Below are 11,796 nucleotides of genomic sequence, written 5' to 3'. Positions count from 1 at the left end.
CTCCTCTAGACTTAACATATTATAATAAACTAAATGTCAGAAATGTGTCGATCGAATCCAACTCTCGAAAAATCTCGCTTGCATATTCGAGATTTATGAACCGGAGGCGCCAGAATCAAAACAACACCAGACAACAATATTTTGGTAGGGAAATAGGTTTGTTGAATTCTAGCTATGACCCAATGTTAGGTTTATTGATAATTTACTCAGCGCTCAATACCACTTTATCATACATTGTATGATCATTTTATTGCTGGGGAGTGTCCTCTAAAATTTTCCGTGATTTTTGGGCTGGTCCCGTGTATTTCAATGTGGAATTTCGTCTTTACGTGTGTGACTGCATGCGCAAATGCCGATTAGGGAAATGGAAAATGGTTGATAAAATTGATCGAAATATCAAATATTTGTTGTAAGAAAATGCATATTCGCAAAAAATTAAATCTAGACCGATACATTTATTGTTGAACACGCCCATTTTATTTAATAAGACCTATCACTCAGATTGGATATACATGTACAGGGGTCCTACATGTACAGGTGTCCTCTGGCTGGCACCTTTAGTTGGGCAAAACCCCACATATGGGTTAAAGTTCTAAATTTGAGGAATGTTTACTGCTTAAGAGTAATCAATTAGTAACTCAACAGACCGAAAATTTGTGTCTCTAAAATATTCACATTTATTATGTTGTTATTGATATTTACATATTTATTGATTATGCTCATTTTAGAGACAGGGTGGAGGAGTTCATAAAAGTGGTAAAACTTAAACATCATGGACAAAGCGAATTAAACAATTTCCCCCTCCCTAACATACCCAGAAATCTTTAGTTTATTTCAAAGCAAAATTATGCATATTTGCCTGACTAACCTTTTCAGATTTGATAATTTAATTTTAAGCCATTTCATTAGGTTTTTTCTCTGCTTTGACTTGAACTTTTGTTTGTGCCACCTTTTCCAGTTATAAAGTAGAACCCACTTAATGTCATGTCTGTTTAAGGGATATTCCGCCCAAGATGCAAATATATTTTACTGCTCCATTCGTTTTTAATCTATCATTTATGACTATTCAAATGATTGTAAGCTTTAAAATATCCATCTGGTGGTCTTAATGGAAACACACATCATTTTGAAAGTGAGGCTGCAAAAAACAATTATGTCAGTTATCCATAAAACTGCTGCCACATTTTTAATGGAATATAAAGGGAGAAAATCGGTGTATCAAGAAAAATGTGATATATCACCAGAAAGTGACATTGAAGGGATATTCCACACAAGTTAGGATTTCATAGGATGCTTTTTGAGAAAATTCTGATATGGTCACTTATTTTCACATGGATATGCTTAATGTCACTCCATTTTGATGACTTTTACAAAAATTCATAGGTAGATATCAGGTAAGTGAGGACAGGATCAATGGATTCATGCCTGATAGTTAATATGTCATACCTGGACGTGTTATGTAAACATTGTCACTTCCCTACTGCAAAACACATTTGCTGATGACACAGAAATGTCACATACAAATCTGACCTTGTGTAAATTGGAATATTGGAATATAATAGTTAAAACTTCAAATGAGGAGATTGCCACATTTCTTTTTGCTTGTCATCTAAGGTTATGTGTAAATTTCACAAGGAAGTCTCTTGATCAATGGTGTAAGATGTTAGGACTATATTTACACAGAAAAATGTATAATTATAATCAAAACATATATGTATACTGTCTTAATTTGTCATGTGAAAATGGCATGCTGTTTGGAAATTTCCTTTAAAATCAATTTGACACAAAAAAGTCTTTCTTTTGTTCATCATCTTCCGTTTGTAAGTTCTATGTAGCCTAAAAGTCTGGAATACTGTTCTGTGATCTGTATGATGTTAAATATATGGGTTGATCTAGAATTTGGGGAATACTACACATTGTGGAAGGAGGTAATTACTTGGATATTTTAGAGAAATGGAAGAATTTTCTCACACCTCTGTTGGTCACAATTCAAAAGAGGGATAGGGTTAAACTAGATGACTTATATGAATGACAATTGAGGTCAAATTGAATTCTCATTTCTTGGCAGCATGACTTGAAAATATGTTCAGTAAAAATACATTAATTGCTCTGTTTTGAAGAAATTTTCTGTATTTTTAGGAAATTTCCCCATGTTTTCAGTATACTTTCTTGATGGAAAATTTGTTTATATTCAGAGGGGAAAACATACCTCTTGGGGAATACTCCCTTTTTTACTGGTGGTAAAATTTGTCGAGATTAATCCCTGAAATGTATGATGAATTGTTTTGATTCTTTATTACAGGTCAATAATACCAAGTGTTTGATCAGAGCTCTAACTAATCAACACCATCATGCCTGTGGAACAGATTTCATACTCAGAGAAATATTTTGATGAACATTTTGAGTACAGGTATGGCATAAGATTTCTGTTACAGTAGCTCTAGATTTAGTCAAGTGTTTTGTAAAACACACTTCTGTGCAGTAAGCTCATCCTTAACCAAAACCCCAACTGGCGAATAGTGTATAAACACAAGATTCACATTTTATATAGGTCTAGATTCTTAGACTTATGATAAAGCATGGAATTTCAAAGCAGTTTTAATTCTTTGCTGTTTCCCAGAATAGAATAACCTTAATATAAAGTTGACATGCCTTGAAATGATAAGAGGAGAGAAAAGATAAATAGAATGATTAGAAAACGATTTCTTTCAGTTTTCAAATTGGAAACAAAAGCATCTTAATGGTAATCTGAATAGTAAAACCTTCAAATGATTACCACATTTGTATTTGTTTGGCTTCTAAAGTTATGTGTAAATGTCAATGGGAAGTCTTTCAATCTTTACCAATGGTGTTGGATGTCTGGACTATATTTCCACAGAAAAATGTTTAATTTCAGTCATAACATATATATGTAACAGAGGTCATTTTTCATCTCAAGGCCTCCGCTAGGAATCGAACCCGGGACCCCTGGCTTACTAGTCTAGAAGTTCTCTCTAGCCGAGTAGTATATTGCGGCTAGTATTTTACCAGGGTTACACATATATTGCCCTAATTTGAGTTGTCTGAAAATAGCATGCTGTATGGAATAAAAGGTTATGTTTAGCCATTTTAAATTATCAGGGTTTTCCCTGGGACTCTCAATCTTACGAATTGTAAGATTCCACATACTCAAATCATACATGAAAGAAAGTAAAATGCATGATTTTTTAGGGTCTTTTGTCAGATTATGGAATAAAAATGAAGGTTTTTTTAGGGTTATGGAAAACCCGGAATCATATCTTCTAGTCTATCTATTTTAGTGTTTTAATATAAATCGTTTGAAGTGGAAAGTGTTTCAAATGGAAAAACATATTATACATATGGACACTTGATTACTAAGAAAAACAGGCATTTTTTCTGGTTTCTTAGGATAATGGATCTCATTCCAAATTGAAATTATTTCACATTTAAGCCAAATTCTGAAATTCTTCAGTTTACTCTGAAAAAGTTCCTTCAAAATCCATTAGTTGCTAAATCGAAATGAGGCAAAAATGTCTGCATCCCAAACCAGTGAAAAAGAGGGAAATAACTCTAGCTCGGTGCCTGGAATTGTTTCCAGTTCCATTTCTGTTGTTTCAATTTATTGATAAAAGGAAAGACAAAGAGAGATTTCTTGCTTTTTAGATTGATAGAACAATTTTTTGACACTCATTTGTGTTAAATTTGTTTAAACAGACATGTTATCCTACCACCTGATATTGCCAAGCTTGTGCCGAAGAATCACTTGATGACGGAGACAGAGTGGCGAAATATTGGTGTGCAGCAGTCCCCAGGCTGGATCCATTACATGGTGCACTCACCAGGTGTGTACAAGTGAAAACACTATAAATATGTATGGTTTATATGTTCAACATATTTCATGGAGGATTTCAAACTGGGAGGCACCGGTTGATGTCCGTATTGACTTTTTATGTGTTGATGAATCGTTAAAAACGTCTTAATACCTATGACTGGGAGGTGCTACAAAACCGAAGTGAGTAATGCATTGTCCCAATTCTTTGGGAGGTGAAACCATCCCTCTCCTCTATGTGGCAGACAAGAGATTTTCCCAGTTCAAAACATCAGACTAATTTATACCTTTGGTAAGACACAATGTGTATGGTTTGATCCCAACTCAAAGCAGTTTGTGTTTTTCACAAAACAGATCACAGGTTGTCGTGTTCTGTGGTTGTTTTTTTCCCTTGGGCAGGACACTTAACCCTAGTCAATGACTTGAAGTGGGCCTCCCATCAGATGTGTAGGGAAAAAGCCACAAGTCACATTCAAGAAACCCATCCTCAAAACTGGTCTGGTTATTCACATAGTGTTAAATTCAACAAACAATACTAAAACTAGTAAATTTGGATAGTAGAAATTATCTTTCACTGATGTACACACCGAAACTATTGACATCTGTTAATCCTTGACAAAAGGCTTGAAACCAATATATTGACGGATGCACAGCATAGTTTTTCAAAAGAGGTTTTTATATTTTTGGTTTGTAGTCTTGTATTAACATGAAGAAATCAAAAATTCTCTCTTTTTAGAACCACACGTATTACTGTTTCGACGACCAGTACCACAGACACAGAAATCCCAGGTGTCCCAGGCCATCCCCACACAGGTACACTAATGAAGCTTTCAACACAGAATCTGTGGTGGACTGATGGAGAAAACGCTGGTCTGAGATCCAGATCAACAGAGAAAATGATGTCGCTCAGTGTGTGATTGAAAAACAGTCCTCAGACAATAGGAGTGTCTGAGAGAAGCTTTATAACAGGTGTACTTTGTTAAGCATTAAGTGGGTATACTTTTAGTCAGGGTTTTATGGAAATTTTTTTCTTAGTTTTTTTCATTTTCTAAACAAGAATGACATGAGAAAAAAATCACATTTAAGCATTCCATGAATACAAATCAGTATTTATGCTTTATTTTCAAAGGATAAATTCATGAACTTTACAATTTTGCTACTTGTGCAAAAACCCATAATTGTTTATAATTTTGGATTATTTCATCATTCAACTGCGACTTTGACTACAAAAGTAGGATCGACAGGCTGGAGCTGGTCCACCACTGTGGTAGAGGAGAAATACAGATTTCTTTTTTTACTGTGTTAAGTCTATGATAAGTCCAGACATGAATGAAGCTTGTCTTTAGAGAGGTTAGCTGTGTCTACTCTAAGTAAAAAGTTTTTAGAATGGACCACACTGCCGAGATTCCTGTATGAGAAATCTACATTGTCCAATCCAAATATTCACATTTAGAGCATTTTCTGTTTAGTTTTGAGTTTCAGCTCTAAATAACAAAATTTAATTGGTTATTTTAAACCTCTTGATTTCTTCAGGAAAAGACCTTTGTAAACGATCATCAATGATGTATTCTTGAAGTCAAAGCATAGTACAAGTAGTATTAACATTATCATGCGAAAAGTGTATATTTCTACATTTCACCTTCCAAACTTGGAAAGTCGAATGATAATGTTTGATGGGCATTTTACAGAGCTGGGTTTATCATAGGCTAGACATACCATATACCTGGTAATTTTTGCGAGTGAAAAGTTTCAGGATTTTCTTTTGAAAGAATCAAAATATGTTTTAACGAGTCAAAATTTTGCAGTCTGGATGTAAAAGGACATCTACACAAATGTCAAATTATTTCAAAGACTAAATTTTTGAATTTTTTTTTTAATGTACGGTAAAATAGCAAAAATATGGTCCCTGCAAAAATAAGCAGCTATATGGTAGCTATGTATATATTAATGACTTTGTTGATATTATCTGAATCTCCATGTTATTTTTTATGTTAGTGTTATAGAATGTTTTGATGATCACAGATCATTTTCTGAGAAAAAACCAGATTTTTTCAGAAAATCCTATTTATGTTTATAATCCCTTGTAATGAATCTTAATGCTTATGATGAACACAGGATCACATGTGAGTGAATCAATAATATTTTTGGATTCATCTACAAGATATCATAGTGACATTATCTTGCAGATAATAAATGTTAGGCAAACAGTCATTTGTGAGAAAAAAAAATGAAATTTTTTTAATTTACCTACAAGAAATCATAGCAATTTTATGTGAATCAATATGAAATTACATATTTGTTAAGTTCTTTGAGTATTTGATATCATTAAATCTTTAAATTATGGGTCAGCGGTACACTTTCCTTATTTTTACTAGTGTGATCAGTTACCTCCCTTTAGTTGTTTATGACAACCACTGACATTTTTTTTTTTGAGGGGTTTTGAATATAAATATGAATATAACATGTTATCCTTATCTTTTTAAATTATATCTTCTTTGTATAAAGAAATGTTGTGGCTGTGTTATAGATGAGATGGCTGTCAGATAATTTAGACTGGGCTCTCCCAAATTTCTTTTCTTAAAATCAGCAACTGCTACAATTTTTGTAGGAAGAGTTCAGGATAGTTCTTTCTTTTAAATTAAGATTTTTAAAATAAACAGAAATGAAAATAGAAATATCCTTATTTGGAGTATATCCCTCCAACAACATGTCTATTTTCTCTTGTCAATATTGATTCACAATTACTTTGAAATTTGGAAGGACCCTACTAAAATCTTATGTCATCCCTTATACTGATGTCAGTATATAGTGCTTTGTTTTTACGGTGCTGTTAAAACTGTTTTAATTCATGTTAGTAGTGATATTAAAATGTAGCGGATACATTACTGAAAAAGTATTAATCATTTATATGTTAAGAAGAATTTAATTGTAGATTTGTGTCAGTGTTTCAGTTTCATTTACACTCATCAGACATCTGTTACCAATTTAACTAACGCTTGTTAGCTAGTCACCACAGTATAATGTTAACTGAATTAATATGGTATACTTCCATAAACAAAAGATGTCCTTTTTTCTGCATCACATAAACGTTTAAAAAAAATTCTTCATATATGATGAGCTATCTTCTTTTCCAAAATTGAATGCTTGAAAATCATCTCCAGATATTTCATTGTTACAGTTTGTAAGGTAGTGGCTCTCTGTTAGAGATGTTCTTGGTCACTAAAAGGCTTCCCAACCATATTCCGAAGAGCCTGTTGATAATAGACAAGCAGAGGTTAATAAAGTCCTTTCTTTTTTATTGAGATGTTATTGATTGTACGAGTACATAGAACAGATGTCCTACAGGATGCCAACAAGATCAAAATCTTGTTTTTTTTTAAACTATTGGAACACTGCCTGACAATTAGTTTTTTGTGTCGCCTGCAGAGCTGGCGGACACTTAGGGATCACTTTGTCTGTCGTCATGCGTCCGTACGAAAGCTTTCTGGACTTTTTTCGGTAATGCTTTGAGTTATCAAAATGAAATTTGGCATATGGCTTTTTGTTGCAAAGGTAAAGAATAACTTCGATTCCTGGTTGTCTGTGACCCTTCTTGGCTGAGTTATGCCCCTTTGAACTTAGAAAATTCTCTAGGAATATTGTTTTCATGACTTTCTTTGTTTATGCTTCAAGTTATCGAAATGAAATTTGATATATGGCTTCTTATTGCAAGGGTACAGATTAAGTTTGATTTCCGATTGTCTGTGACCCTTTTTGGCAGAGTTATGCCCCTTTCAACTCAGAAAATTCTCGAGGAATATTGTTTTCTTGACTTTCTTTGGTTATGCTTCAAGTTATAGAAATGAAATTTGGTATTACAACTTTATGGTTGATTGTTGCACATCCAGTTCAATTTCTGGGTGACCGTGACACTTTATGCAGGCGATACATACATTTTCAAGGAACTCTTGTATTCAGTCTCTCTGACTGTCTCTTAGGTGACACTCTCAGTTTCATACCTTAGATTAACCAATTTTTAGAGTCTTTACCAAATATTTTACAACACATTCAAGAGAACTGGGGCTTCATATATTTCATGAGATAAGACCTTGCAATTTGGTCAGTCTTGGATCTCAAATTTCCTTACTGTCAAAACATAATAATATTGTGAAACTGCTCTTAGATTGAATTTTCAAAAACATCAGTACTTTTGTAATGGTGACTGTGGTTTACTTTTTCATGATTACATAATTATTGTTTTTTGTTAAAAATGGGTACTTTAAGTATTTCATGATATCGGAACCGTTTTTCTTACACAAGTCAATGAGCTAGTAAAATACTTGTTTTCATAATTTTCATTACTCTTTCAATTACAAGTATAATGTAGATTTTAGATATGTATATACGTGTGTTTTATAGGATCACTCTAGTTGTTGTACATATTTAGCTCAAACTTGCCTGTAATTTAAATGAAGAGGGGACAAATCAACAGTTTACTGCAACCTTAGACCCCCAGCACATTTTATCTGGATCTTGAAAAAAGTGATTAATTTTAGCTATTCAATGATCAATGATTAGACTTTTAGCACCTTACCTAAATTACTTTTCACCCAATTTCTGTTTATGTTGTTCATGGCATTTTTTGTTCATTAAATTTAGTTGTTGTTTGAAGAAAGGTGTTGTCACAATATGTACTGCCTTTTACTTCCAAACATTATATGTTTTACGTTCTGCACTTTGTTTGGTTGATTTTATTTTTACAGTTTTTACAACGTAACCAGACCATTTTATTGTGTATTACAGTCAACAAATGAGTGACTTGTCACATGAATTTTACCTGAAATATTTAATTTGATCCATGGCATTTATAGTATCGTGTGCCCACCTGTAAAGTGTAGACATTCCAAAAACAACCATGCATTTCACAAATGTAATTCAGAAATTGGTCTGCCTGTCTTCTTCATTGGAGGTGAACATGACAGGTTATTTTGGTCGACAGCAGTTGAAGTAATACTACACTAAGTGGCAGATACAATTTATTTCAGTAGAACCTATTGTTTTAGGTCTTGATGTTTTAATTGTTGTTTTTTTGTGTAGTGCAATGTGTTGTTTTACTTAGTCAAATTTAAGTCAGAATTATACTCATTGTTTTTATCCATTAGGAGAGTTTTGTGCTCTGCATTGTTAATGTCCTTGACAAAAGAAAACAAATTTAAATGTGCTGTCAGTGAAGTGTTTTCTGACTAAATACTTGGATGAAAAATTTTTCTGAACACTTTCCGCTTAATATGTTAAATACACATATTTGACACTTGTTTGGAACTTACTACTTCATATCTTAAATACATATATTTAACACCTGTTTGGATTGATAAGAAATCTGGGCTTCTGAAAATCATATTCATAAACCACGTTTTGACAAAAAAATTCTATTTGATGCAATTTATTGAGCCTTTCATTTTGGTTTGATTTCATGGATCAGTGAAATAAAGAATAATGAAAAACTAACCAGAGAATGTGTCTCAATTCAAATTATCGTCTGAAGAGGCACGGCTGGCAAGATGACAAGATAATTAGTAGGTATCCACTGCAATATTTTTCAAAGTATAACATAAAAAGGCTGAGCGACTTTAATGTATAGTTTAATCATCTTCACCAAAAAGCAATTGTAAATTCATATCTAGCAACTAGAATGTTAATAGCAGCAACAAAATGAGATTGGTTTATGATTTCAAGTTATGTACAAATTTTTATACGAGTTGACAAAACAGGATTTTTTTTTCCGTGATGTGAAAAATTGAAATGCCAGATATTTATTCTTCTTTGATTTTAGAGCACGTAGCTTGTTTGCAAAAAGAAATGATCTTGACCCATAGTCAAGGTCAAATGGGCCAAATGTGTTAAACGTGGAACATATGCACAGATATAGTATAGTTGGTCATCCAGATTAGGGATACAGGGCCTCTGGGCCTCTTGTTCTGACTTAGGAACTCAGTTTTTAAAATGCAAAAATGCTGGTTAAAGTGACCGGCTATGCCTTTCTTATGCAAATATTGAATCATTGCTATTTCAGCGATTTTGTCCATTTTACAAAAGGCACTTGCCTTGTTTAATTTAGAGTGCTACCTCTTAGACATAAACTGACCAAATGACACCAGTCGTCAGGTATACAGCCGAGTAGTAGAGCTGAAATACTCCTGCTTAACTTCTTGAATACATGTCTGACAACATATCAATAGGTCCTTGTAATTGTGAACTGTACTGAATTGTTATACACGAACAATATGATACACCCATATCCGAGATATATACGGCGAATGAAAACATAAAAATGATCGAGATTCTGGTTGACAACATCGTTGAGTTTAGTGGTAAGATATTGGTATGCCTACATGTATACGAGACTTAATTATCACACAGCTTATCAAAACAGTATTAACCAAGTCCATATATGTCAACCAGAAATGGATATCAAGGACACTTCAGACTCTTCTACATCAGCCACTTATCTCGATCTTTCTTACGATGAAACCAACACGAAGAGCCTTCCACCAAGCTGTATTAATAGCGTGATGATTACCATTTACCCATTGTGAATTTTCTGGATAGCAACATTCCTGTATCCCCAACCTGTGGTATTTGCATATTGCAGTTAGTTTAATATACAAAGGCCTGTTTTCACTATCACGATTTTCGTGCAGGAAGTCAACAAACGGACAACTTTGTAACACAGGGTTTCAAAGGATGCTGCCAATATGTGGAAATTTTACTGTCATCATAGTGATCATATAGAGATATATTCTATTTCTTGGTGTGATATGAAGCTGGACGTGTTTAAAGTTCATCAGTTTGTTTGTTGGTTCCGTTGTGTGATATAAAGCTGGACGTGTTTAAAGTTCATCAGTTTGTTTGTAGGTTCCGTTGTGTGATGTGATGCTCGTTAGTTTGCCTGTTGGTTCCATTGTGTGATATGAAGCTGGACGTGTTTGATGCTCGTTAGTTTGCCTGTTGGTTCCGTTGTGTGATATGAAGCTGGACGTTTGTGATGCTCGTTAGTTTGCCTGTTGGTTCCGTTTGTGATATGAAGCTGGACGTTTGTGATGCTCGTTAGTTTGCCTGTTGGTTCCGTTGTGTGATACGAAGCTGGACGTTTGTGATGCTCGTTAGTTTGCCTGTTGGTTCCGTTGTGTGATATGAAACTGGACGTTTGTGATGCTCGTTAGTTTGCCTGTTGGTTCCGTTGTGTGTTATGAAGCTGGACGTTTGTGATGCTCGTTAGTTTGCCTGTTGGTTCCGTTGTGTGATATGAAGCTGGACGTGTTTAAAGTTCATCAGTTTGTTTGTTGGTTCCGTTGTGTGATGTGATGCTCGTTAGTTTGCCTGTTGGTTCCGTTGTACGGCATGAAGCTGGACGTGTTTGATGCTCATTAGTTTGCCTGTTGGTTCCGTTGTGTGATGTGATGCTCGTTAGTTTGCCTGTTGGTTCCGTTGTGTGATATGAAGCTGGACGTTTGTGATGCTCGTTAGTTTGCCTGTTGGTTCCGTTGTGTGATATGAAGCTGGACGTTTGTGATGCTCGTTAGTTTGCCTGTTGGTTCCGTTGTGTGATATGAAGCTGGACGTTTGTGATGCTCGTTAGTTTGCCTGTTGGTTCCGTTGTGTGATATGAAGCTGGACGTTTGTGATGCTCGTTAGTTTGCCTGTTGGTTCCGTTGTGTGATATGAAACTGGACGTTTGTGATGCTCGTTAGTTTGCCTGTTGGTTCCGTTGTGTGATATGAAGCTGGACGTTTGTGATGCTCGTTAGTTTGCCTGTTGGTTCCGTTGTGTGATATGAAGCTGGACGTTTTAAAGCTCGTTAGTTTGTGTGTTGGTTCCGTTGTGTGATGTGATGCTCGTTAGTTTGCCTGTTGGTTCCGTTGTGTGATATGAAGCTGGACGTTTGTGATGCTCGTTAGTTTGCCTGTTGGTTCCGTTGTGTGATGTGA

The 11,796-nt window shown here is 34.5% G+C and overlaps 1 protein-coding gene across 1 annotated transcript; it reads left to right on the top strand.

The window, feature by feature from the left end:
• Nucleotides 1-2,343: 2,343 nt before the first annotated feature.
• On the top strand, nt 2,344-4,834 carry LOC132559283 (cyclin-dependent kinases regulatory subunit-like). Its single transcript, XM_060223898.1, has 3 exons — nt 2,344-2,410; nt 3,715-3,842; nt 4,566-4,834. The coding sequence occupies exons 1-3, from the start codon at nt 2,352-2,354 to the stop codon at nt 4,649-4,651; spliced, it is 273 nt and encodes a 90-aa protein (XP_060079881.1). The 5' UTR covers nt 2,344-2,351; the 3' UTR covers nt 4,652-4,834.
• The last annotated feature ends 6,962 nt before the right edge of the window (nt 4,835-11,796 follow it).

Source organism: Ylistrum balloti, unplaced genomic scaffold (assembly GCF_031769215.1).
Source record: "Ylistrum balloti isolate Yb309-2 unplaced genomic scaffold, AGI_CSIRO_Ybal_v1 Utg370882, whole genome shotgun sequence".
Lineage (NCBI taxonomy): Eukaryota > Metazoa > Mollusca > Bivalvia > Pectinida > Pectinidae > Ylistrum > Ylistrum balloti.
Note: the sequence above shows the minus strand (reverse complement) of the source record. Positions and strands in the feature narration are given on the sequence as shown.